This window comes from Lycium ferocissimum, chromosome 7 (assembly GCF_029784015.1).
Source record: "Lycium ferocissimum isolate CSIRO_LF1 chromosome 7, AGI_CSIRO_Lferr_CH_V1, whole genome shotgun sequence".
In the NCBI taxonomy this organism is placed as follows: Eukaryota; Viridiplantae; Streptophyta; class Magnoliopsida; order Solanales; family Solanaceae; genus Lycium; species Lycium ferocissimum.
The window spans coordinates 10748813-10776458 of NC_081348.1; the positions used below are offsets into that span (position 1 = coordinate 10748813).

General features: G+C 36.9%; 2 protein-coding genes across 9 annotated transcripts; one reads left to right on the plus strand and one right to left on the minus strand.

Annotated features, from left to right (window-relative positions):
• The first annotated feature begins 76 nt into the window (after window positions 1-76).
• LOC132063327 (histone-lysine N-methyltransferase EZA1) lies at window positions 77-12888 on the plus strand. Of its 8 annotated transcripts, none has more exons than XM_059455816.1 (18): window positions 77-157; window positions 830-931; window positions 1966-2237; window positions 2857-3018; window positions 3692-3776; window positions 3966-4121; window positions 4199-4246; window positions 4323-4394; window positions 4902-5019; window positions 5141-5522; window positions 6489-6633; window positions 7927-8147; window positions 8649-8780; window positions 11056-11143; window positions 11262-11309; window positions 11416-11544; window positions 12171-12248; window positions 12318-12888. In XM_059455816.1, exons 1-18 carry the CDS (start codon window positions 83-85, stop codon window positions 12501-12503), a joined length of 2499 nt encoding a protein of 832 aa, XP_059311799.1. In that variant the 5' UTR covers window positions 77-82; the 3' UTR covers window positions 12504-12888. The 8 variants fall into 8 exon arrangements, with proteins under 8 accessions (XP_059311799.1, XP_059311800.1, XP_059311805.1 ...); XM_059455817.1 differs by having other exon boundaries at window positions 830-925; XM_059455818.1 differs by having other exon boundaries at window positions 150-286.
• A 514-nt stretch (window positions 12889-13402) lies between these two features.
• LOC132063328 (protein trichome birefringence-like 6) lies at window positions 13403-16734 on the minus strand. Its single transcript, XM_059455824.1, has 5 exons — window positions 15656-16734; window positions 15022-15214; window positions 14749-14939; window positions 13885-14043; window positions 13403-13804 (listed from the first exon to the last, which is right to left on the minus strand). Exons 1-5 carry the CDS (start codon window positions 16414-16416, stop codon window positions 13486-13488), a joined length of 1623 nt encoding a protein of 540 aa, XP_059311807.1. The 5' UTR covers window positions 16417-16734; the 3' UTR covers window positions 13403-13485.
• Between the last annotated feature and the right edge of the window lie 10912 nt (window positions 16735-27646).

Genomic DNA, 27646 nt, shown 5'->3' on the forward strand with positions numbered 1-27646 from the left:
TTGTTATATTTTGGGGTCAAATATATCTTTATTATATTTTGGGATCAAATATATAGGTAAAGTTGGCTTAACGTGACGGGGCATGATTGGTACGGTAGTGGTGGAATATTTGTTTCCTAGTATCGTATTCGTTTCATGTCACATCAACAGTCTCCACGTAAGTCTGCTCTTACACCAAACTATACCCCTTAATTAATCACTCTCCTATTCTTCTTCTCAAATTATCTTCTACATACACACCCACTTCATGATCTCCTCCACCTCCATCTCTGAGGCCCTACCCACTGTGAGTTCCCCCTTTTCATGATTCTATCAATGTTTTAATTGGTTTTTTTAGTTAATCAGTTCTTGCAAATTCATTAAATTACACTACTTCTTCCACCCATCATCTTCTTGATCGATTTTTTCTTGTGGGGTATTTGATATTCTTGGAAAACTATGAAAGTTTTTTTAATGGAATTTTACCTTACGAAAACTGGGGAAAGAGTAGTAAAAATAGGAAAGTAGTGTGCTTTACATACTTCTTGGATTGTGTTTTACAACTATGTCTATTTGCTTTAATTGTCAATTTGAAAATTACTTCACGTCTAGCTAATGATATATTGCCTTAACCTTGTTCAATGAAATTATGGGCTATGAGTTCTTTTTCCCCTCTTTATGTACCCTTTTTTGTTGTTTTGATGTCATCAAATAATTTGGGCTTTACTTTAGGTAATTTAATGAAGTCTGATATTTTTTTTTTTATTCAATGATAGATGAGTATTTGTTTGTGTTTCTTTTTGATGACTAATTAAGCATGGATGAAAACCTTATCTTTCTAAATTGACAGAAGTCTGATGGAGAAGATGAAGGAGATACTTCGGCATCTCTAACGTACAGAATCAATCAGCTGAAAAGGCAAATTCAAGCGGACCGAGTTCTTTCAGTGAGGGTACTTGTTCCTTTGCATTTCTCTATTTTCTAAACTATTGTATATTCAACACTTAACTGTATCTCTGCTGATATTGTAGCAAGCACACAATACGGCTGTGTGTTCGCTCATACTCTTCATCTCTTTCTCTTTTGTGTTGAGTAGTGTTTGGCCCAATCAAACCTTAGTTAATGTAGAACATTAGCATTTAGCGGAAACTTTTATCTCAAATGGATATTTCTTTTCTGAAGATCTTTAAAAAAAAAAAAAAAAAAAAAAAAAAATTCTTATTCTGTGAGCAAAGCAATTAGTGAGTAACTTCTATTTTCTGAGTTACCAATTGGAAGACTTTTGAGTGGAAGTTCCAAAATATCAAAGTGTACAATTGAACAGGCTGTGAATTTGCTGATATGTATATACGTGCACATATACACATTATGCATGTATGTATGAGGGTAATTACATAAAAGCTGTCTATTTAAGTATTTCATCTTAAAGATGAGATGATCGATTCATACTCCTAGAGTCGAGTCAGATAACAAATTGTTTCCATAATTTGATGTATTAAGTATATCTCTGTAAGCTTAGAAGAGAGGTATTAAGGGATGGTCAAATATGGCTTTGGTATAGAAAGGTGCATACTATTCGGCACCGGAGAAACAAAACATCAATAAAATACCAGTATTTGAAATGAAGAATGCGAAGAAGGTTATATGACCCAATAAAAGGAAACATCAATGCCCCCAGGGCTTTGGTCTACGGTATGAGCGCAGTGCGTGATGTGTGGGTTAGGCGCACGTCATGAGTTTGAACCCTGCTCTGGACAAAAGTCTGGTATTTAAGTGAAGAAGGGTAGAGGGGTGGGCCAATTATCCCATTTAAAAGGAACCAATCCAAAAAAAAAAAAAAAGCTCTACTAATTGCTTAAAATGTTCATTGTAATTCAGCCAAAAAAAACAAAAAAAAAAGAAAAAGAAGAAAAAAAAGAAAAAGAAAAAAGAACCATAATTAGAATAAAGGGCAAAGGATTATCTGACATGCTTGTTTTTGTGTAGGACAAACATGAAGAGAACAAAAGGAAGCTAGAAAATCATGTTTCTGAACTTTTTTTGTTGGCTACGTCAAGGAGTGATACTATGAGGAACTCTGGGACTGGTAAAATGCTTTCTTTAAGAATATCAAATCCTCTCTGCGAAGTTGGTGGATTTCTTCAAGGTTCAGGAGACAGGGACTATGCTAATGGAGAGGAAGTCGTATCTTCAACAACTGCAAAGCTTCCCTTGATTGAGAATATTCCACCATATACCACTTGGATCTTTTTAGACAAGTATGTGATAATCATAGTTATATCATGTCCAATACTGTGAAGAATTCCATCGAAGAGGACACTTAAGGAGTGAAATTCTAAAAATAACATTTCTTGCCAGCTACATTGGATAGCTTTTTGTATATCGTCAACCTGAAATCTACTGTTTCACCAGTATAAGGCTTAATTAGAAGCACTAAAATTTGCATCTTTTTCTTTATTTTCTGTAGATTGTTTTGGATACAACACTTTCCTGACAAGCTTGAGATAGAACATTTGATCTTTGTCATGGTCCTTTTTTCCTTTTAATATCTATTTTGGTGATAAGTTATCATAAACAACTGAAGTCCCACTCTGAAGTCTTAAGGCAGTTCCACAATTTAATAGCTTGGAGAAGATTGGGGAAAAACTAGTTTCCAGTAGTATCATTCATCCATTGTCATGCAATTTAGCTAATCTTGTTCATTGTGCCTTCTCCACGCACTGTTCTTTAGCTTCTATATTATGTTCTTCTGAGTTTTTCGATTAGGCCAATAGTTGCAGCTTTAGACTTGCATGCTGCCATGATTATACTTTCTTCTTATTCAAAATGAGGATTTTATTTGCTCTTTGCTCTCAAGTCTTCTTCACAAAAGCACAGAAATCAAAGAATGGCTGAAGACCAATCAGTGGTTGGGAGAAGGCGGATATATTATGACCAGCATGGTAGCGAGGCCCTAATCTGTAGTGACAGTGAGGAAGACATCGCAGAACCTGAGGAAGAGAAACGTCGTTTCTCCGAGGGGGAGGAAAAGATTCTTTGGTGAGTTCAGATAATACATTATGTGTTACAACTTTATAAAATATTAGCACTTTGCCGTTGTTCAATTATTAAACAGATTTTTGCTTCAGTGTCGAAGATAAAAATTGACCATAGACTGTTTGAAGAATTGGCATTGATGTAGTTTATTTATCTCTCTCAGTGTTGCGTAACCAATGCTTAGTGCTTACACAGGGAAGGTTTGTATAGAAATTCTGCAACTGAGAGTTTTATCCATCAATCCCATCTCCCATTTTCTTTTAAATTTGAAATTTTCTCTTACTAGAATTTGAAGAGCTATTCTGTTAAGGGAGTATGATTTGATTGTTCTAAGTTGTTGGATCGACAGCTGATTTGCTATCCTGTCTTCTCCCAAGTTCCCTGCCTCAGTAGCCTGGGATATTGCCCTGTTTCTTTCCCTTGGGTAAAATAGTTAGGTACTCAGCTTTCTGTTGTTTATGTGGTCCGCCGAGCACCATCAGTGAACTGGAATGTCCTGCCTATATTTAGCCAGCTGGAGGGAGTTGCTAGCATTTCGTGCTAGTAGTTCCCTAAACAGAGAGGGTATAGCTGCAGATTTCAGACAGGAAATGCATTTTTTTTGCAGTGCTTGTCAGTTTGCTTCTCTTTTTGAGGTCACAGGACCAGCTTATGTTCATTTTTTGGGATTCTGTAGGATGGCTTCGCAGGAGTTTGGGCTTAATGAAGAAGTTCTGGACATCTTGACCCAATATGTTGGAGGCACCACTTTCGAAATCCTGGTAAACTAAGTTGGTGATGTAATTGGATAATGAACTTGTTAGATGTTTTGGTTACCGAATTTATGTGTGTTTGGGCGTGCTCACATGTTGAGGCATGTATCTCTATCTTTGATAGTTATCTTGTTTGTGGCTATCTGTGGAATCATTTTGTATACTATCTGATTTCTATTTTTGTTTGTCTGTTATTAGGAGCACTGTAATGTGCTTGGGGAAAAACATCAAGATGCGGACAGCAAAAGCTTGAAAGATTCTGGGGAAAGTGTATTTGGGGGGAGTAAATTTCTGGACAAAAGCCTTACTGCTGCTTTAGATTCTTTTGATAACCTTTTTTGTCGCCGCTGTCTGGTATGTGATTGAAACGTGTATTTTTTTAATGAAAAAGAAGTATAATGTGTTTTTAATTGGCTCCTGTACTACAACAGGTGTTTGACTGCCGTCTGCATGGTTGTTCACAAATTCTTATCGATGTTGTAAGCATCATCGCTCATCCAGCTTTTTCTATTGAATTTGTATATGAAAATCTGATAAGAGTCTTTCATTTGACAGAATGAAAGGCAGTCCTATTCATCTGATCTAGAAGATGACGATACACCTTGCAGTGATCAGTGTTATCTTAAGGTATTCTTTAGATATATACAAGTAAGGACATCATACTTTATCAAGTTAGGAATATCCCTCAATGTGTCATTTGTTTGTTTATTTTTTAAGATAACTCTTGTTTTTGAGGTACCCTGGAATATTTCTAGTATTAGTTCCTAAACTTGTTTAACTAAGCAGCTTAGCATTTTCAGTAAGTACCTAGGCAGCTCTGCTTTTACCATATAACTTTGGTATTATCTGGTTTGCTCGTTTTGGTTCCGACTGTCGAATGCCAAGTGATTTTTTCTACTATGTTTACTATCTGTGGAGTTGGTGATCATAAAAATACATTCTAGGCTTTTAACTCTATTTTGATTTTACGTTTTTTCCTTTCTATTACCATAATCAGTTCTGTTTTAGTAACACTTGCCACTGCTACGGAATTGCTTATTCTCATTTGCTAACTTGCTCTTCCCTTTTTCCCCCTCTTCTTTTTTCACTCACTTTCAGCTTTTTATGTGGGAGAAATTCGTTTTGGGGTTTTAGGTAAAAGATGCGGCAAACCAGATTAATTATTCAACTGTAGATCTACCGGAAGGGTCGCAAAAGCACACTTCAGAAGTGGGAGGTAGTACTGTGGTCACCAAAAGAACTGGAGATCCAGGTGACGATGATTCACACACTTTTGAGGACAGATCACTTTGCTGAAATTTTCTTTTCTTGTCTTTAACATATAAAATTACCTGCTGTTGGTTCCACTTGTGCATGTTTCCTTGTCACAATAGACGAGCACATTGATGAAAAAATGAAGCACGCAGTATCAGAGTCTATGAACGCAACTTTGAAGAAGTCAGATCTGATCTTGGATTACCAACAAGATTCTTCTTGTAAGAGAAGGAAATTGTCACTCCCTACTGCTGTTGCCATGGCAGCAGAAGATGGATCTGAGATCAATGAACTGTCTATTATCACCCATGATTATGTATCACATTCACAAGCACCAGACCAGTCTGGCTTTAATCATGGTGGGGACAGTGTCAGGAGTGAAGGAGAAGACACTAAAAAGGAAACTGTGAAGCACACATCCTACTCGAAAAATCTGCCAGAATGGAAACCCCTAGAGAAAGAACTGTACTCAAAGGGGATAGAGATTTTTGGGAGAAATAGGTATGGATTTTAGTTAATATTAGCTCTTTCTCAATAATATAGGATTACAATTTTTTACATTAAAATTTTAGTTAATATTGGCTCTTTCTCAATAATAGATTACAATTTTTTACACTAAAATAGGTCGAATCATCAGTGGTAAAAATGCATGACCAAGTGAATTGTTGCACTGGGGTTTTCTTTCCATGTGGATAACATCTGGTAAGGTAGTTGTTTCTTGTTGACAGCAGACCAGAGAGTGAGAGATTAGATGGTAAGATCAAAAGGGGTCTTTCTGAGTCTTCATATGTCACTTGGTACTTTTGGGAGTACTGAGGTCAGTAGTAACATATCCTTAAACTTTGCAGCCTTGCAATCTATGTCGTCCACATGCAATGATAGGTCAGACTAAGGGGTGACTCCGTGGACTAATCTCTCCCTATGCGTGGGTCTGGGGAAGGGCGGACATTGGCTCTCATTTATGCAGCCTTACCTTGCATGGGCTGTTTCCGCGTGCAATGATAGGTCAGACTCAGAAATAGAAACTGTCTTCCGTTCTTTTCCAGCTACAGACTGTTGCTCGGACTCTTTAAGCGGGCGTGTGTTCGGATCCTCCAAGATTAGTTGCTGTACTTTCCTCTTGAAAGTAGGGGACACTCATCTTTTGCTGGCCTTCCAGGGACCCTTTTACATTTTAAAAGAGTTCTTTTTTCCATGTCACGAGACAAAGGAAGCACCTGGATAAATGCTACACCATACTTTAGCAAATTTAGCCCCGATATGTTGAGAGTTCCCTTTCATTTTGTGCAGATCATATTCTAACCCCCCACCCCACCCCTCCCCCTACCTGTTTGGTTGTGCTTCTTAAGTTCAAGGAGTGGAATAAATGTTGCTGACAGATTCTTGTTGGATTATATTTGGTATATACTTAAATCAGATTGTCATGTCAATATGTGTCAGCTCTAATGTATATCTTGTACATTGCAGTTGCCTCATCGCTAGGAACTTACTTCCTGGGTTGAAAACTTGTATGGAGGTATCCTCTTACATGGATAGCAGAGCAGCAGCGCAACGTGGAGGCTCCACAAGCTTATTTTCAGAGGACAATGGGAAAGCTGACATGGATTACATGGTTTGTGCTCCTTTTCATGCCTAATCATTTACTTGAGGCTTTGGCTCAAAGATGGTAATACATGAATTCTCATATTCTTCTGGGCTTGAAATGACTAAGGGGTTCTTGTGGTACACAGATTTGGGAACATATCAATTTACCTACTTAATAATTGGGTGTTTGGGACTAAGAAAAGGTGTTTGTATTCTTAGAAACACCCCATATGCCGATATATTTCTATCCAAGGAGAAGGAATATTGTTAATGGGATCTTCTCTTTAAATTCTAAAATGGCGAAAGTCTTTCCTACTACATGATGGACTTAAATCCAAGGATAAAGCTTTAACAAAACAAAGCTAGTCCAATAAAGTTTTAACATATCCATATTTTAGGGCAATAAATTATATTACAGGCACTCATTATTTTCACTTTATAATAAATTACCTAAAAAGTTAATTTATGAAGGGGGATTGGCGACTTACGCATTCAGTGACTTTGGCACTGGACGTTCCCAAGCAAAATCTTCTTTTTAGAACCACAAGTCAGTGAAGTAGGCGACTCAATGATTGCAATTCAAGAACGGCATGAAACTTTGGCTCAGTACAGTAGCATTTGACTTTGGAAGTGTTATTTAATACCTGTAGTATAATCTAGGGCTGTATCATCTTAGCAACAATGGGACAAATCTTAAAGAGTAGAAAAAAGTATACCTATCTTGGTTCAAATATATGTAATGCTGAAGTACTTAAATAGAGGACAGACTTCTAATTCAAATTTGGACGCGCAGCCTACTATCAGCTTTGCAATAAAAAGAAAAAGCATCATGGATCTTTTGGTATTCATGATACCATATTGACTGTTATAACTATTTGGAACAGCAGGAAGTGCTACCTTCTAACATTCCGTACCCTCTTTTTTATTTTTTATTTTATGAGGATGGGTTAGCTTTTGACTCTCAAGAAAAACAATGGTTCTTCTCTATCCAGAATAAGATATTTTCACATGCAGCAGCAGGAAGAATCATATTGTTGAGAAATACTTCTAGTTCATTTTTAAGCGCAGAATGATGCACAAGTTTATTTTAGGAAGTTGAGAAAGTCGATCTTCTTCTTTGGAAATTCATGCATATATGAGAATATTATTTCCCTTGAATTTCTCATGCTATAAAGTGGAACATACTAACATATAAGGTGCTGCTGGAATTGAAAGTGCAAGTGCTGATTTGTTTTTTGTTAGCATTCTACTTTCCTAGATTAATTTGAGTTACTTCCTTCATGGTGTATACCCATCTAATTTGATGTATTTGGCTATTTAGGAGCCAGATATTCCGACAAAATCACGCTTTCTTCGTAGAAGAGGCAGAACACGGAAGCTCAAATATTCCTCAAAGTCTGCTGGGCATCCCTCAATCTGGAGAAGAATGGCTGATGGAAAGAATCAATCATGTATACTATATAATCCTTGTGGATGCCAGCCGATGTGTGGAAAGAATTGTCCTTGTTTGCAGAATGGTACTTGCTGTGAAAAGTATTGTGGGTATGTTGAGCTTTTGAATTTATCAACGAAGGATTTCATCTTTGACCTGTTAAGTCGGATGCTTCTCCAGTCCACAGTTTTCTCCTTTTTTTGCCTTTCTATTAACTATTTTTAAGCCCCCCTGTAAAGCTTGTTCTCTTTTCACTCATCCCCTCCTCCTGGATTCATTGGCGACTCTACTTGATGCTATGAATGGATCATTTGTGCCTACTGCAGCTGAAAGTTTTGCAGTGCATCAACTTTTTGCATTTACCCGAAATTGAACTCCCGTAAAATTGGACAGCAGTTATGTCCTCAATTGCATTCATTGTTATGTGAAAGAAGACTGCAGCTCGATGTTTTTGACTATGTTCATTGTTAAGAAAAGCTGTTCAACTTGATGCTTGCTCAGACTTTTTTATTTTTTGGTTTACTTAGGACTAGCTGGGACTTCATTTGTTCGCTTTCTGATATCAGTTCAGGAACCCGTCATCTCTCCTAATATCTCTTCTTCCGTTTCAGCTGCTCAAAAAGCTGTAAAAATCGTTTCCGTGGATGCCACTGTGCAAAGAGTCAATGCAGAAGCAGACAATGTCCGTGTTTTGCTGCTGGACGTGAGTGTGATCCAGATGTTTGCCGCAATTGTTGGGTTAGGTAAAATTTGCTAAAATCACGTCATTGTGGTTACCTTTAGTGGCTCATCATAAATGCTGATGATTTACACTAATTACCAATTTGAATCGCTCTGGATAATCAAGATTTTTAGAATTGTTCTTGACACTTGAAGTATATTATTAGGTTTACGTGTTATGAGTACAAATAAACAGCAAGAGAGCTCCAAAAGGCATTTCAAACGATATAGGCTGTAAGGGGAAGAAAACTCCTATATAGATTTGGCTGACTAGATTCAAATATTCTCTTTTGTGTCCTGTTTTATTGTGTAGATCTTTTTCAGATAGATAGATAGACAGGTTTCTGGGTAGCCAAATTGCTTAAATATTTGTGCTTCTAAGTCGACACCTTTTTGGGCTGAATCAATGGGAGACATTTGACTTGTCAAAAGGACAGAAATAAGAGTTGGCTAAAAGAATACTTTCAGCCCAGAGGAGAGCTTTTTTGGCCGAAAGATAAGAGAACAGCTAGGTGGACAATAAAGCACTGATCGTAGAAGGAGAAGTCTTTATTATAATATTGAGGTAGAAGACTTCGTGAAAACGAACAATGACTAGTAACTTCGTCCTCTATTTAGAAATCTAGAAGAGCTTGGGCATAATGCAAATACTATTCAAATGATAACAACAATAAGATATCAATAAGACACTACCCAGACCTATACATGTAAGCAGATAAAATCTCGAAAGTAGGGTGACAAATGGGGTCACTCCATTCCCGAGGTGATCGGATGAGAATCGAAGAAGACAATGTAAGTTATGGAATTTTGAAGGCTTAAGTTTGAGAAGTTTGACCAAATGTTGACTTTTGGGTAAACGTGCCCTAAATGGAAAAAAATGCATTTACAGGACAAAAAAGACTTTTTCAAAAAGCCTACGCCCGCCTATTCAACGGCGCTATTAGAGAAGCAGCTTCATTCCTTGACTGGTTGGGCTGAATTTGGACAGGTCAAAATGTTTAGTAAATGGTCGGGTCAAAGATTATGTGGGCTGAGATGGGTTGGGTCAAGATGAGTTAAACAATGGGTCATAACTTTACCTGTCCAACTCTTACCAAGTTTTAATTTCTTTGTTTGTTTTCTTAAAATTAATTTAAGTACCAAACGTAACTAACATAACTTTTTTTTTTCTCTTTATTATAGGGATATATAACATTATCAAACAAAAAAGTTAAAATATATTTTGACAAGGTTTCTCATTGGTCTATTTCTAGGGCACTAGGGCAGCCCGGTGCACAATGCATCCCGCGTTAGCAAGGTCTGGGGAAGGGCCACACCCCAAAGGGTGTGATATAGACAGCCTAACCTAATGCAAGCATTAGTGGCCGCTTCCACGGCTCGAACATGTGACCTAGATATTTGGCCCAAATCAGCCGAACTCTTAGACGGGTTGAATTTGAGCTGGTCATCATTGTAGTTGTAGTCTCCCAAAGTATATGATGAATTAATGGTATTTGTAGTAGCAAAATGATTTGGCAACTCCCTGGTTGAATTTGTTTATAATATTTACTTTCACGAACTTTAACGTTGTGAAGAATCCATCAGTGATCAAGTAAATCCCAAGACTAGGTACTCATGTGAATTATTTAACCAATCGCCTTATGAAGAACCTTCCTCCTTTCTTCAAATCCCCGCCCCCATGGACTCCCAAAAAGAAAATAAAGAATGACAAAGGTCTCAATTCTGTTGTCTTTCCAATTTATTACAGCTGACAGAGAATGATATTTGTAATCATGCATCTTTGTGGGTGTTTCATCTCAATGATGTGTTATGCGAAGAGGTCAACAACAATTATTCCTCCAATCTCATGGAAGTCACAGATACTAAGCTTTAGTAGTGCTGATGTAGTATTTACTTCTTGCATCATGACAGACTCTCTCTCGTGTTGCGAAGTTTCGCACAATTTATTGTTAGAGAACCATCACAACGCTGAAGTGCTTGTTTTCATGTTGCTTTCAAATACTCCCTCTGTTTCAATTTATGTGAACCCATTTGACTGGGCACGACATTTAAGAAAGAGTGAAGACTTTTGAAACTTGTGGTTCAAAATAAGTCTTGAATATTTGTGTGGCTATAAATCATTTCATAAAGTGAATTTGTTTCCAAATTAGGAAAGAGGTCATTCATTTTGGCACGGACTAAAAAGGAAATAGGTTTACATAAATTGAAACAGAGGGAGTAGTTATGTAGTTGAAAGCTAAATTGTAGCCTCTGAATTCACCCATGTATTACTTCTTGAAATATTGACACACTTTGCAGCTGTGGTGATGGCTCATTGGGTGAGCCTCCTAGGCAAGGAGAAGGTCAATGTGGTAACATGAGGCTCCTCCTAAGGCAGCAGCAAAGGGTCAGTCATTTTAGGGGTTTCAATTACTATATGACCTTTCACTACTTCAGTTATGAAACTCGTCTTTCCTTTTCTCCTTTTTTTCAATCCGTCTTGCCTCGTTTCTAAATTCTGACAGATTCTGCTGGGAAAATCTGATGTTGCTGGATGGGGAGCCTTTCTGAAGGTAAGCTGTATTCCTGTGTGATACATTTTCTCCTTAAGCTAGTGCTATAAAGTATTAATAAACTAATTAATTAATTTGTTTAATCTTTTTTTTTTTTTCCACCTAGAACCCTGTTTACAAAAATGATTACTTGGGAGAATATACTGGTGAATTAATTTCTCATCGAGAAGCAGATAAACGGGGAAAAATCTATGATCGTGCCAATTCGTCTTTCCTTTTCGACTTGAACGATCAGGTGAGCACTGCTAATTGTTTGAGAGCTTTTAATATTCCCTTGTATTACGAAATCTGAATCTTAGGACCATCGGTCCTGCATTTTATACCCTAGCAGCTATATTCTCTTATTTCCACAATCTAGAATGTCTGGCTCCAACAAGTTGTTAGTCATTTTAAATCGTGAATTTGGTGCATTACAATTTGCAATTCCAAAATATCCAATTATTAACCTGTGATGTCCTCCGGATTTACTGGTCATTCACGTATTTTGGATTCTTCTATCTGTATGCCTCGTTTCTCCAACCGAGGAAACAATCAAAATGATTACATAAGGCTACTAACTAAACACTCCCTTTAGTTAAACCCTAGGCCGGGGCTCATAAACTAGACAACTCATTTCAATAAATGAAGCTTCCCTTATATACTGTTTTAGGGGTGTTTGTCAATTGAGTCCTAGTTCTTTGATATTGAGGTTACTGTAATTTTTCGTTCTTTGCAAATATGACTTGAGTAGTGACTTGTGATCTAGAAGTTCTATGAACTTTTTGGTGAAAAACAAGTTAAAACGTGATAAGCTAACATTTTAGAGAATTTTATGGGCTTTTAATAAACATGTCATGTACTGCTCTCATCTCTTTATTGCAGTATGTGCTTGATGCCTACCGGAAGGGAGACAAGCTGAAATTTGCCAATCACTCGTCAAACCCAAACTGTTATGCTAAGGTACATACAATCCTATGTATTAAAGCTCAATAAAATTCTTGATTGTTGCTGATTCTGACACTTCTTTAGGTAATGCTGGTTGCTGGTGATCATCGAGTTGGGATATTTGCAAAGGAACGTATCGAAGCTAGTGAAGAGCTTTTCTATGATTATCGTTATGGTCCGGATCAAGCACCAATATGGGCTAGGAAACCTGAGGGCACAAAGAGAGACGATTCACCAGCGCCTCAAGGTCGACCAAAGAAACACCAATAATATCTTTGAGACAGTATGCTAACTATCTCAATGGTTGTAACATAACCATTTCTATCTTTACTGTGGAGTGCTTAACATGGAGGAGGAACAGAGGAAGGTGTACTACATCTCTTAATACAATATAGACGATTGTAAGAAACATTAATTTGTTTTTTCCTTTTTCATTACTCCATATTTTATTAGTGTGCTAATAACAAGACATTCAAAAAGTGATAGGAGAGAAGTCCGGCTATGTAAAGAATAAGCAGAAAAATGTAGAAAGAAACATGTATACGTATAGTCATCTTAAATGATAAAATAAGTTGTTTGGATTAGACACAAGATGTCTTGTAATAATACAGCTCATGTAGATTTGCTAGTCTCTTACCTTTTTGCCGAACCTTTTTACTCTATCTAGAACCAGTTTTGTCTTGAAACCCTTCTATGATTAGTTAGGGTGGTCAAAGTTCGAGACGAGACTTCATATTTTTTCTGCTGGACTTTATGGATCTTTTTGCGGATAGGGGTGTTCAATTGACTGAATTCTCATGAAATGGAAAAACATTGTCTTGATAAAAAAAAAAAAAAAAAAAAAAGGTTGCATTATTTGATGTCAAATTGTGGGAAGTCGACCGGAAATTATGTAAATTTGGAAGAACTCAAGCTAACATTTTCAAACAAAGTACATGCTTTTCGCTTTTTTTTTTTTTTTAATTCAAAAAGACGACGGAGGTCGTGTCATGTTGCACGGACCTGTTATTTGATCCATTTTGTTTCAATCCATGTTGAGCAAACTTTGGGTGAGTTGGATCACAAACAATTTATTAATTTGACAATTTTAACCCGTTCAACTTTGACAAACACATCCGTTTGCCATCTTAAGACATAATTGACACACAAGAGGGAGAGAACAAAAGATGAACCTCAACTTCACAGCTATATACAAGCCTAGCAAACAAGCTGAACAAATGAAAGAATTACAAATTTGAGAAGGAAGTTTCAGTTAGGCAAAACTCTTTCTCCTTTTACTTTCTAAATGCATATACAAGATTTCATTCCAGGTATCTGGAACACCTGGGAGACACCAATGGCTACAATCTTGACCACGCGAAGAGCTACCCCGTTTTCTTCCATATATTGAAGGATGACCATCAATCCTATAATCTGACAAACCAGTTATATTCAAAAAGGTAACTGGAGTCTTCATCTTGCCTATAATTTGCTCAACTATCATATTCTTCTCTGGGTATTCGCCTCTGTAAGTCTCGGGGATCGGTTGAGAAGCTTCTCTGCAGTGCCCACCAGTGTTCCACTGACCCCCACTGTCCAATTTAAGAAGAGGGTGATGAGCCAATATATCACAAATCTTATGACAGTGAGTTGAAAGCAAATTAAGGCATACCTGAAATGAGAAGGAGCAGAACTCCGGAAGAAAACTTGTGTTTTGCTTGGATTGACATATCTATCAATCCATGATGCCCAAGTTGTCAAGGCTTTTTCGAAAGCTGTTGAAACGTCAAGGCGAGGATGAACTTGATTCCTCTCCTGGTAGTAATTCTTCCTGTTGTGACACTACTGGTTAGAAGTGAGATTCAGAAAAAGGTAACACCGCATTTATCATGCACAAGAATATTAAAAAAAAAAAAAAAAAAAAAAAGAAATTAGCTACGAACTTCATCACTAATCTGTGGCTAAATTGCTCGTAGCTAACAGAATTTTTTGATAATCCATCGCTAGATAGTATTAGTGATGGTTAGCTACAGGATTTTCCAGTGGCTAATTCCATTTTTTTAGTATTATAATTAATTAATACTAACCAGTAACTTGATTTCTATCTTCGCGCAAAAATTGGCAGCATGCAGCAAAAAAACAATGTAGCTCATTAACTGGTATCGCCAAAGTTTTCTCTATATCCTGAATATCCTATCACGATATCATGATTACATTTTCACATTGAAATGTTAGCGACTCCAATTAAACAGCAGCAATTATGCCATAATCCCAAACAAATTGATTCATATGAATTCTCATTGATCGTGTCGCACCATTTAGGCTTCTCCAATTAAACATCAGTAAAAACCAGCTAGCTAGTCCCAAGTACCATATTCTAAAATAGACCTTCATATGGATCATTAAATGAAGAACTTCCACATGAACTCCTTAGAAAACAGATTCTATTCCTACCATTAGTGCTTGGCATATGTTAAACTGGAAGTAGCTTTATTTTTTTTTTAGTCCCAGGAAATATAGTTTCCAACAGGCTTACCCAGCTTTAGTTTTATGGTGACTCCACCAATGAGCAGTGTTAAAAACCAGGATATCAGCCCCTCTCCATCTTGATGAACCTTTGTCCATCGTATCAATACGCAGGGTTTGCACCCGTTTGCTGCCTATTCTTGCCTTGCCCTCATGAACCAAAAAATGAGTTACATAGTATTCAACTGTACATTGGTAGTCCTGCAACAATAACACCAAAAATTGAAACCTGGAAAAACACAACCTTTTGCATTTCAGTTAATCACAAATTTGAATTGATTACCACAAATTTGAAACAATAATTTCCCTTCTCCTTCGTTATTCTCCGACCACGGGTCTCATAAACCTTTCTTGGATCTTTGATGGCTCCTATTAACAAGCACAACATTGATTCCCATTGGTTCCTGTTGATTGAGTCACCAACGAACACTAACCTTTTGCCTCTGATAAATTCCAGCATCTGAGTAGCATTGAACCTGCAGTATAAGGGGTCGTTTGGTTGATGGTTAGGAAGTGGATTATTCATGTATTAAAAACCAACATAACTAGTACCGTGTTTGGTAGTATTTCACTTGCTATGTATAAAATTCAGTACACCAAGTACGGTGTTTAGTTATCAGTTTATAATTCCGCATAACTAATACATGTATAATTTATAAGAGAATCTATGCATTATTTTATACGTAATAAGATTAAAAAATACAATATACGAATAACTAAATCATGCATAATTAATCCCTGCATTAATACTAAAGTCATTAGCTAGGAACTATTTTTTCAAGCTTTCTTATCACTCTTCCTACTGTTTTACTAGCCCGACAATGAAAGCGTACAATTTAAGCAATGTATCAAATCCCACACACAAAAAAAGGGGGAAAAAGACAAGGGGCAAAAGAGTCAAGTTTTTATTGTTCTACCTTGGAATGTCACAATCTTGAGGTTGCCATCTCCATTTCATATAATTCATATCCAATCTTCCATTACTTTCACAACTAAAACCTTCATCAATGTAGGGACACGTAGCATTTGTATACAAAGGATAACTATCATCAAAGACCCACTTCCCTTTTGTGATGTCACATATTTTTTTCTTATTCACCACCTTGACCACATCACTAGAAACTTGTCCTTTCTTGGACAAAGTAATATTGACATTTTTCTGCTGCTTCTTAGTAGGGATACTACTATTGGTACTATGTATTTGAAGATCCTTAGAAGTTGGTATCAAAAAAGAACCAGAAACAGTTTCCGATTCTGTGGAACGGTTACCAAAAAAAGTTGAATTTTTTACACTGTTTATAGTATAAGCCACTAATTGAGGCTTACTTTCCTTTTCCGAGATTCCCTCAAATGTTGAAAAGTTAGAAACTTGGGACTCATTTTCAACTCTACTGAAATGGGTACCTACTAAAACTGATTTCTTGAATTGGGTTGCTGAGTAATTTCTGTGAAAAGCACTTAAAGTTTGAATCTTGAAGGGAGATCTGAGACCCAAAGAGACTGAAGTAGTAGTAGTAGTACTAGTGTTGAAGTGAAGATGAGTTTCTTGACGAGTAGATAGTGGAAGATTGAGGACCCAAAAAGAAAAGAAGATGAAAAATATTAGAGATAATGAAATGGTGAAAGAGAAAAGCCATAGCCTAGTGGGTTTGACGGAGAAACTCCTCTGTTTCTCCATAAGATTTCTCTGAGTAAACTATTTCTCACTGTCTTTTCTTTGTGTGGGGTTTAATTTTCAGGGCTTTCTTCTAGTATAATAAAATAAAGCTATTAGTCAAGAAGAGTGGTTATGATATGGTAATGAACAGAGAGACACATGCTGACATGCAAAGGTGCTTCATTTGGAATTTAATTTAATACTAATATACAACAACTAATCAAGGAAAAGAATATTAGTAGTACTATAGTACTATTCAAAATGATAAACATTCACAAGAGAGAGCACATAATGAAGATTGAGAAGTAGGCTCAACTCTCAAGCCTCAGAATTGATTGGGTGGTGGAAAAGATCGTGACAAATTTAATGAGGTTTGCTTTCCTTAACTTTCGGTTATACCTTAACTCCAATTAAAATAGATTAGTCGTCAACCGTGCACATGCTGTAAATATACCTAAGAAGCAAGAGCCATAAAGCTTTTTTTAAGTACATAATCTTTCGTGAAGTATCTTTTTCTTTTTTAATAGCAAAGAATTGATGGTTTTCCTGGTGGTGATGAAGTTAATGATTTAACATTGTGGCCTCATAGTGCCCCAAACTTTTGTAACTTCTAGCGTTGGGTTTTGATTAACATTATGTTTGGTTTTTAGAGGCGTAGACGTGAGTGGGTGCGTGGGTTGCTGGGAGGTGGGAGGGAGGGTGTAAGAAATGAGAAACTAGTGGTTTATTTTTTGTGAGTTGAAAATTGAATGAGAGTGTGATTGGTACGGAGCGGAAAAAAAAACGTTTCCAAATTTCTCGTGGTATGGTCAGAAAATATTTTAGAGTTTTTTTTAAGAATAACATGTTCCTTAAAAATTAGAAAAATGACTTTCTTGTAATGGTAGAAAATGATAAGCTCATTGTCTCCTTCGCATCACCACCTCCCACCACTCCTTGACCACCCTACCCCTGCCACCCCGCCCCGACAACCCCCTCTGCTTCCTACCCATCCCATTCCCACAGTACAAACAACAACAACAACATACCATGTATTATGAATCATAACTGGTGGTGTTATTGAATCTGTAGTTACAAGTGGCTCCCCATAGTATTTTCTAAATTAATATAAATATTTTAGGATAATATTTTCTTACATACTTATCAAACATCGAGAAGTAAATATAAAATTACTTATGTTTAAAAAATAATGCACACAGAGGCACTGGCACATGCTGACATGCAAAGGTGCTTTGGAATGTCACAGTAATATTAAATAAACTATCAAGAAAATAAATACTCCCTCCGTCACCTAATAAGTGTAACTTTAGTCAAAAAAAAATTGTCCTATAATAAGTTTCATCATAGGAAATCAAGACATAAATTGGCTAGCTTTTTCTAACTCTACCCTTAGATAAAAACTGACAAGTTAAAATAATATCTAAATGATGATTGAAAAAGCCATATAGTAACTCGGTATTTTTGTATTCCAATATCAAAAGGATTATTACTTGCATGCTCTAATCAAGAGAAAAAAGTAGTAATTTATTTTTATTATATAGGGCAATCTAATAAACTTCACATTGCATTATTGATTTCTTAATATGCATTTTTTTTTACTCATTGACAGTTATTATGGGACAGAGAAAGTGATGATAAATTATTCACAAGAGAGAGCAGATAATGAAAACGTATGCTCAGATTCTGGCGGAATGGTGGAAAAGATCGTGACTAAAATGAGTGAAGTTGGTTTTTCTCTTTACTTGTACTCATCCCTAAATTCCATTTAAAATACAGTTGTCAACAGTGGACATGCTGCAAATATACACAGCTAGGAAGGATTAGCTCTTTTTTCTTATTCTTTTACCATAAAAATATAGAAGTATACAAAAAATATTTCATCTGTTTTCTTTTTTTGTTTTTGTTTTTTATCTTTAAAAGAAGTAAAAGAATTCAGTTATGGTTATCTTGGCAATGAAGAATTGTGTGGTCCCACACTGCCCCTAAAATTTGTAACTTCTGGCATTGGATTTTGATCAACGTTATTATGGTTCAATTTTTAGATGGGGAGGGAGGGAAGGGAAAGAAAAAGTAAATGGTTGATTGTGCCTGAGGTGACAATTTTATGATTTAGTCCCATTTCTTGGTACAGTTGAAAGGGAAGAGGGAAAACATTGACAATTTAATTTCGATTGTTAGGTACGGTTGAAAAGGATGTAAAGAGGATATATTTCCTTCTTCTGCCCAATTTTGTCAAATTGAAAAGGTTCACAAGCTAGGCAGACGCAGAGTTTAGTATTATGAGCTTATTCTAATTTGGTAACTTTCACTAAATTATTATATGGGAGTATATGTTAAAAAAATATTTACTATCAAATAAGTATAAATAATAGATTTAAAGATAGTAAATTAAATATGTTATGATTGAATTTCAAAGAAGATTTGTGAAGGAGGCCACTTTCAAATCTTAATTAGAAATAAAGCCACTGATTTTTTTCCCCAAGTTTAGGGTTTAGAAAAAGGGCATGAGGTACATTTCATAATTTTAACAACTTTGGAGCTTTTAACTTATACACTTCAGTCCCTTTGACTTTTATTAAAATATACGAAGGCCCCTCTCTCTCTCTCTCTCTCTCTCTTCAGTCCCTTTCACTTTTCCAAATTTGAACTCTCTCAAGCTTCCAACCTACTCTTCCTCTCCTCCAAGCTTTGATATTGTTCAATCGTCGTCCCCAGGTATTTTCTTTAATTTTGCAACTCTATCGGAGCATTTTGAGCTCCATATTGCCCTGAAAGTTGTTAACTTTTTGCAATTCATGGTGTTCATAAAGTTCCGATTTTTATTCAAAATTTTGGAAGTTTAGTTGTTTGTTTCGATAATTCTTTTTCAGTTTTTGGTTATGTGTTATTTATACATGTTTTTCTTGTTTCGATCTTCCTTCTTTTGTTTTTGCTTTTTGCAAATGCATTTTGGTCTATTACTAGACTTTTAGTCGATTATTCTTGTTTTTATATCGTGGTTGATCAATGTCACTCTATTGTTTGTATATAGATCATAAAGAAAGCCTAGAAGTAGAGGAAGAGGAGGAAAAATGCTCCCCCATTCTGATGATATGGTTCAAACACGTTCTAATGCGAATTTTAAAGATTAAAAAAAAAAAAAAAAAAAAGAGGTGAAGAAGTTATACGAGATGGAAAAAGGAACAAAAAGTAGATAAGCTGATAGTGAGGCCTACTCAGACCCCATGGATAAGCATAGCGTGGATGGTGATCAAGGTGATAGTTATGTTTCTGAGGATGGTTCAAAGCACTCTAGCACTGACGATGGTATTGATCCCCTGTCCTTGACATATTGTGCAAAGGCAATTAAGATGGACCAGTATGGTTTGGATACTTGGCTGGATGATTTTGCTTCTTTCCCAGAAAAAGTTTCTGTTAGGAGCAGTCTTACGTTGTTAGCTGAATTTAGACAAGTGTTGAGAGATCAAAAACTCAAAAAAATGTGCAAGCGTTCATGTTTTGGTCAGCTTAGAAAACTGTTACAACACTTCATCAATTTTCATGGACGGATGGTCCACTATCTGCTTCTTTGTCATGTGGGTGAGAAAAAGAAGCGTGAGATGTGGTTCCTCGTCAATGACAAGCCTGTGTATTTTGGCTTGAAGGAGTTTGCTTTGATAACTGGTTTAGGTTGTGGATCCTATCCCAGCCAATCTAGAGAGGACAGGGTACTTAAGAAAGGAGCAGGATTCTGCTCAAAGGTTACTTGCGACAAGAAGATTTCAACAAAAATTTTATTGGTTGCGGTAAGAAGTTCTAGGCTAAACAAAGAAGAAAAGCTTAAATGTTGTCTTGTGTGGTTTCTGCATGTAATCTTGCTTGCCAAAGATACGACCAAGGGTGTGGATCATGATATGATTAAAATGGCTAATGTTTTGGAGTTCTTCTAGAGCTATCTTTAGAGAAAGGAATCCTTTGAACTCACCTTGGAATACTTGAAGCACAAGGTAGACATCCCCAGGCAACAACAAACCCACACTAATAAGAGGATGCCATCATATGTTTTCCATGGACATTCATGGTAATTATTATAAACCACCGGCGCAGTAGAGTATAGACTGTGTTATTTAGTTTTACACTCGGCGATTATTTGTGTCATTACAGATCTAGATATATGAAGCTTTCCACGCACATAGAAGGAATGCTGGCAAATCAGATGAGGTTCCTTTGCCTATTCCTAGGATGCTTAGGTGGCACACCACAAAAATGGAGCGATTTACTGAAGGTGATCCATTTAGGATTCCAACGAGAGCTTCTGAGGTATAATGGAGTCTATTATCAATGTTTTTACAAAAATATAAACTAAATTTTAATGTTTTGATTATTTGTAGGTTGTGTAACCTTACGTCATTCCTATAGTGCGTGAGATGAAGCAGGATTACATGAAAAACCTTTTATCATATAATGATGAGGTTAGCGATCCGATCATAGATACCTTGAAGGATGAATTGGAAGGCATGACTGTGTTGATTACAGAAAATCATGGCTCGAAGGCTCCTAGTAAGTCGGGAAAGGAGCACAAGGAGGTTTTTGATGTGGAGGATAGTCTGTCGGAAGTTTTTGTTGGTAATTCAGTCCTAAAAGGTGATGGGGGACGTTTTGGCATTAGGACGTCTAAGAGTCGTGCGGCTTCAAAGGGACCATCAATGCAGGTCGAGCAGGAGGGACTGCAGCAGCGTGTGGAGAAGATGGAGGAATATTTGAAGGTTTTTGTCGTCTATGTGGAGAAGGAAAGATTCAGAAGGAGCGAAAAGAAGAAGCTGGAGACTCTCAAAGAGAAAGGTGAACATTTTTAATTTTTTCTTGTCAAAGGGACCATCAATGCAGGTCGAGCGGGGAGGGATCGGCGGCGTGGAGAAGATGGAGGAATATTTGAAGGTTTTTGTCGTCTATGTGGAGAAGGAAAAAGAAGAAGAAGAAGAAGAAGAAGAAGAAGAAGAAGAAGAAGAAGAAGAAGAAGAAGAAGAAGAAGAAGAAGAAGAAGAAGAAGAAGAAGAAGAAGAAGAAGAAGAAGAAGAAGAAGAAGAAGAAGAAGAAGAAGAAGAAGAAGAAGAAGAAGAAGAAGAAGAAGGAGAAGGAGAAGGAGAAGGAGAAGGAGAAGGAGAAGGAGAAGGAGAAGGAGAAGGAGAAGGAGGAGAAGGAGAAGGAGAAGCAGAAGGAGAAGGAGAAGGAGAAGGAGAAGGAGAAGAAGAAGAAGAAGAAGAAGAAGAAGAAGAAGCTGGAGAAGAAGAAGAAGAAGAAGAAGAAGAAGAAGAAGAAGAAGAAGAAGAAGAAGAAGAAGCTGGAGACTCTCAAAGAGAAAGGTGAACATTTTTAATTTTTTCTTGTTGTAATTATGTTGTATGCGATATGCACTTTGTTAATTATGTCCAAAAAATGCAGTGCAAGCACCTATGGTTCAGCCAATCGTTGAGGTCCCTAGACCAGCTGCTGAGATTAAGAAGGTTAAGGTCCCTAGACCAGCTACTAATGTTGAGAAGGTTGAGCTCCCTAGACCAGCTGCTGATTTCCCTGTGCCAGTTGCTCAAGTTGAGAAGGCAGCAGATGGCCAACTGTTGAATTTGTGAAGGAAAAAGATGTCTTTGCTCAAGTTAATTAATGAGATAGATGCTAGTGAGATGAGTCAAACTGATCTTCAGTTTGACCCTGAAAAAGCTGTGTCGGGCTTTATTGCCCAAATTAATACTCCCTCAGTCCCAAAAAGATTGTCCTCTTTTGACTTGGCACAAAATTTAAGAAATAAAGAAAGACTTTTGAAATGTGTGGTCCAAAACAAGCCTTAGATATTTGTGTGGCTGTAGATCATCTCATAAAGTAAATTGTTTCTAAATATAGAAAGAGGACAATCTTTTTGGGACAGACTAAAAAGGAAAGGAGGACAATTTTTTTGGGACAGAGGGAGTAGTTCTTTGGACAATTAATTTGTTATTTGGGTTGTAACAAACAAGTAAGTTTTTATTGGATGTGTGTGGTGGATGATGGCAAACAATCAGTATTAATGCTTACTTTGACTGTTTTAAGAAACAAGTAATTTGACTCTTTTGGTTTTTTGAATTATTGTAAATTTTGTACCTAAGTGTGTTGTTGCCTTGTGAATTTGGATGTGCTTAAATATTTTGGATGTCCTCAAATATGGTTGTTTTTACAAGTAGTGATCACTTCTTAATATAATCTATTCCAAGGTTGGATCATTGCAACCTTATTATCCATCGATGATGCGAAGCCTTATTATCTGCTACAATGATTGTTGATCATCGACTATGAGTTAATGTTTACTATTATCGACTATGAATAAAGTTTATATACAAACTCAATAGAGATGTTATAACACTTGAGGACATTCACCTTTTTTTGTTATATATAAATATAAATAAAACCCGCTTCATATTGTTCATAATTCTGCATACACCCAAAATGAAAGACCTAATCCCACTATAGCCCTATTACATATATCCATATAGCAAACACCACTAATAAACCATACAAAAGCATCCTTAGTCCATTCTCTTCCACTTCAGCCACCATCAACCTTTGTTTTAGTTCATCCCTCTCAATTTTGGTATCTCCCAGCATAACTTTCAAGTGATTCTTCTTTTCTTCAGATTCTCTAAACAATGACTGAAGTAACTCCTCGTTCTCTAAAGATTCTCTGAGCCTATTTTTTAGTTCAAATTTGCTTGAGCCTTTTGATGTTGGTGTCTCAGGTCGTCCTTGGCTCCTTCTAGGTCCTGGGCTCATTTGAGATTTCTTTGCCAGATTTACTGCTATGTCAGGATGTGGATCAATAAACCTGAAATAGTTGCAGCCACCATATTCCTAAAAGAAACAATAAACAATTAGAGGCTTTTATAATGAAATCACATAAAAAAAATGCATATGTTAGGAATTAGAAGCTCATAGTTCCAACTGCACAATTAAACAATCTACGACCTAGATTCTTTGGGGTGCATGATGTCCTCAAGATAGCAGAAATAAATGTCGGGATCCTATGGTTGAGATGTTTCGAAAAGCTGAGACATATTTGGTGTTTTGATCAAGAAAAAAGAAAAGAGACTATGGAGATGTTTGATCAAGAAAAGAGACAATAGATGAGTTTGAATTTTGGTTCGGTTTTATATAGAGAAGGGTGCATTGTTAGCGTTGTAAGTTACAGAATTTTAAATTTAATTACCGTTGTTAAAAAATTATGTGGCTTGTCAGTCGAAATAAAGCAAAGTATGCTGGGTCAATAATAAACCAAATTGTTAATAAACCACTATAACCTATAATAACCCAAGGAAACGAACTATTGTAGACCACATTTTAGGTCGATGATAAACCAGAGAAAATAAAGGCGATTGTTAGAATGAGAATCCTGATGATTTTGCACAAGTTCAATAGACCCCACAAAAAAAGTGAAGCAGAAAAGGGGGAAAAAAATTGAACCTCAAACCCCAAATCTAAAAAAGCCATAAATAAATAAAATAAAATAAATAGAAAGACTTGATACCATTCAAATATTATGATAACACTTTAATACATCATATAAGCAAGCATACTCGTGCTCCGGTGTCCCCCTAACCATGTTCTTAGCCATTACACCTGCCTTCCTGTCACGACCCAGTCCCGTAGGCCGTGACTAGTGCCCGATCTGGGCACTCGTACCCATCTATCATTAATACTCAAGTCATGGCAAGCAAAATAGAAACGTATACAGAAAGGTACGGCACCGCGTACACATATACACACATATATCATGTATACAGACTGAGGATATACAGAACGCAACATAACTGAATAGTACTACCCACAACCCACGTTTATGTCTACAGGCCTCTAACAGTAATAACAGAATCATATGACGGGACAGGGCCCCGCCTCGTACTCGAACAAATATACACAAATGTAACAAAAGACTGCACACAACTGGGCTCCGATAAGCGGAGCTCTTCAAGATAGCCGAATGGGATCCTAAGTCTGGCGGTTCACCCAAACGTGTATCCGTACCGCGCGTATGAAACGCAGCCCTCGAAGAGCGGGTCCGCACGAAGTATGTACCGAGTATGTAAAGCGGTAAACACAATAACCGAATCATACGGAAATAAAGAGGATGAAAGTAGACAAGAATCGAATCTCATAAAACTTACCTCGAACGTAAATCATGCTTTTCAAAATCATTAATGGACCGAGTATCATAATTAAAGAAATCATCGTGAACATATGCATACATAACATGCCCCGCCCCAACGAGGGACGCGGTAGGTAAAATCATCACGCATATACGTGTAACGTGCCCCGGCCCCTCCAGTGAGGGACGCGGTAAAAGCGGATCGTCATACGCCATCCCGGCCACCTCCCCGTCATCACATCATCATATATATATATATATATATATATATATATATATATATATATAACATGCCCCGACCCCAGCGAGGGACGCGGCGAACAATGCAGGAATTGCACGAATACATGCCCTGCCCGGACGTTTTGAAAGTTAAACAAAGAACATCTCGCACGAAAGGTAGTAGTAGTGAGAAACCATATGCAATATAAAACATACCATGTTTGCCAAGACTCGAAAGAACAATCCAGACGATAGATCATTTAAAGGAAATCAGACAATAGCCATAAATCATACCTTTCGGAGTTGCGACGAATTATGTCAAAGACAAAACCTTTGGGATCGTTGTACATAGCAAAATACATCATAGAACTCAATGGAATAATCACAATGATCACTTTTTAATAATCGGAAGTTAGTCAAAAGTCGTTCTTACATAATGCTCAAATTAAGTCAACTAAGTCAACATGGAAAAATCTCGGAAATTGAGGGCCCACCTCGGGTCAAGTCGAGGTGGCGTACGTGAAATCACGAACATTAGGCTCTATGGAGCCACCTATGAAAATCTCAAGGTAATTCGGTCCCATTTGTGAGAGTTATAGATATTTAAGCTATTTTTCCAACAAAACATAAAGTATTTAATTCAATTCTATTGAATGAAAAGGGGCCAAATCTAAGCTCGGATTCCTAGGAGTAGAGTCGCTCCCGAGGCTCGTATCAAAACCTATTATGCCTAGGACATGCCAAGAGAACAAAAGGTGAAGCTTTACATACCTTATTTGTCTTCCTCGCTTGTCCAAACTCAAGTCCCGATTTCCTCAAAATCTACAAATGGTCATAGTTACCAAACATTACTATAGGCCTTTTTGGAATGCAATCTTAACTCAATATTTGTCTACAGAAATTTGGGCAGCATCTCCCCTGTAAATGCAACACCCCGAGAATTCAACTCGGCCAATTTCAACAACAACCAAGCCAACAACCAACTACAACATCAATAGTCGATTCACAATACGTCCCAACATTAATATCCAATCCCAACATATTCTAACACCAAACACATATTGCTACATACTTAGAAGCATTCCAATATAGTCAACTAACTTCATGCAATCAAATTAACATTAGCGCTCATACGTTCTATTACTAATCCGAACCCATTCAAACCATATGCAAGAACACTTTAAGCAATTCATACAATTTTTCAAACAATCCAAACACTGTCCAATGTACCCGAAATTGCCCCCAAACCCGAGAACAACATCAAATACACTCTTCTCTTCCAAATTCATAATTTACACCATTAATCCACACACTAACAATGCAATATTCATGAATGCAAAAATTACATAAAATCCACATAAATTCCCAAGTCATCCCATAACCAACATAACATTATTTTGAGTCATCAAACTTGCATTTTTCCTTATAAAATCCATAACGACGATAACGAAAATACTAGCGACGATTTGTTCTCTCACAATTGCACTATAGGGGCCATTCGGCCAACACCCTTTCAACACTTAGGGACGATTTTCATTCTTTTCTTCACACTACAACATTCAAAACATGCTAATTAACATTAATACATAGCTTATACACCAACACACACACACACGGCCAAAGCTCCATATGCACGGCCCAACTCCCACTTAGTTTTTATCATGAATTTCTTCCATTTTAGCATGCCACAACACATATAAACCATCTATAACACAAGAAAACAAGATTAAACTCACCTTTCTTCTTCAACTCCACCACTTGCCCAAAGTTGGCCAACGATAAAAACGAGCAACCCAACGCCCCAAACAACACTTCCACGTTATTGAGCACCTTTGAATTAGCAAGTTTGCTTGAAGAATCTATTTTTTTCTTGATCAATTCTTAGTCTTGTTTTTCCTCTTCTTGGCCGTGTCTCCCTCTCTTTCTTTCTCCTTGTGTTCTCTTGATTTTTCTAGAATTTGCTAAGTGTGAAAAATGAGTCTTAAGATGACTAAGTCATCTTTAAGTAGCAACACAAATTAATTCCATGTGGCCATGGCCCACTACTAAGTGGCCGGCCACCTTGCCCCCATTTTTTTATTTTTTTTTGAATTTTCAAACTTTCCCAAAATAGCACACTTACTAAAAATGGAAAATTCCTCCAAAGCACTCCCTTTAACATTTTCAAGACATTAAAATCATACACAATTTAAGCCTTTAAAACAAACGAAAGTCTCTCCGGATAGCCTTGTCCCTAACTTCTCATAATTCACTCAAGTTGTCCCTTGTTCAAAATACGGGATATAACACTCAACATGCCAAACACTTTGGTTTACAAAACGGAACTCCCTCGAAAACCGTTCGGATTCCTTTGTCGCGGGTCCTTTGTTGTCAATATATTTATTCATCAATATCGATGCAAGTACAAGAAATTCGAGGCATGCTTGCATGAGTGCTCATAACGTGTTCAACCCCCGCAAAGGTAATCACCATCGTGTTTGTAACGCGAAAACCATCCGAGTTCTCGGTTATTGACCGCAACATCCAACCACAGCGAGGAAGAGTCGCATTCCACCTTATAATATTTGTTATTTTGTTTGGTTTAAAACAAAAATGTGGTCTTTATCATAGCCTTCTTCAATAAAACCTTTGAACACTCTTTGTTCTCAAATGTTTGCCCATCGTAAAAAACCTTGCCCATCATCAAGCTTTGTTGCTTTAACCACTGTGGTTTCCCATCACCCCTATCATCTCCATCACACTTTCGTCATCACTTTCGTGATCATCCATATCCATAAAATGATTACCCATGCCCTAATTGAAAACATCATACCGCCAGGGAAGCGGCTAAAAGGGTGGGCTAATGAACCAACGGGCCTTCAACAACATTTATCTTTTAAAAAAAGC

Excerpts from the sequence above, each read along its gene's own strand:
- LOC132063327 (XM_059455816.1), top strand. The coding sequence starts at position 83 with ATGATTGGTACGGTAGTGGTGGAATATTTGTTTCCTAGTATCGTATTC. Across the intron at positions 6,634-7,926 it reads AAGCTGACATGGATTACATG|GAGCCAGATATTCCGACAAA; the intron begins GTTTGTGCTCCT and ends TTGGCTATTTAG. Across the intron at positions 8,148-8,648 it reads TGCTGTGAAAAGTATTGTGG|CTGCTCAAAAAGCTGTAAAA; the intron begins GTATGTTGAGCT and ends CTTCCGTTTCAG.
- LOC132063328 (XM_059455824.1), bottom strand. The coding sequence starts at position 16,416 with ATGGAGAAACAGAGGAGTTTCTCCGTCAAACCCACTAGGCTATGGCTT. Across the intron at positions 15,215-15,655 it reads CAAGATTGTGACATTCCAAG|GTTCAATGCTACTCAGATGC; the intron begins GTAGAACAATAA and ends CTTATACTGCAG. Across the intron at positions 14,044-14,748 it reads CACCATAAAACTAAAGCTGG|GAAGAATTACTACCAGGAGA; the intron begins GTAAGCCTGTTG and ends GTGTCACAACAG.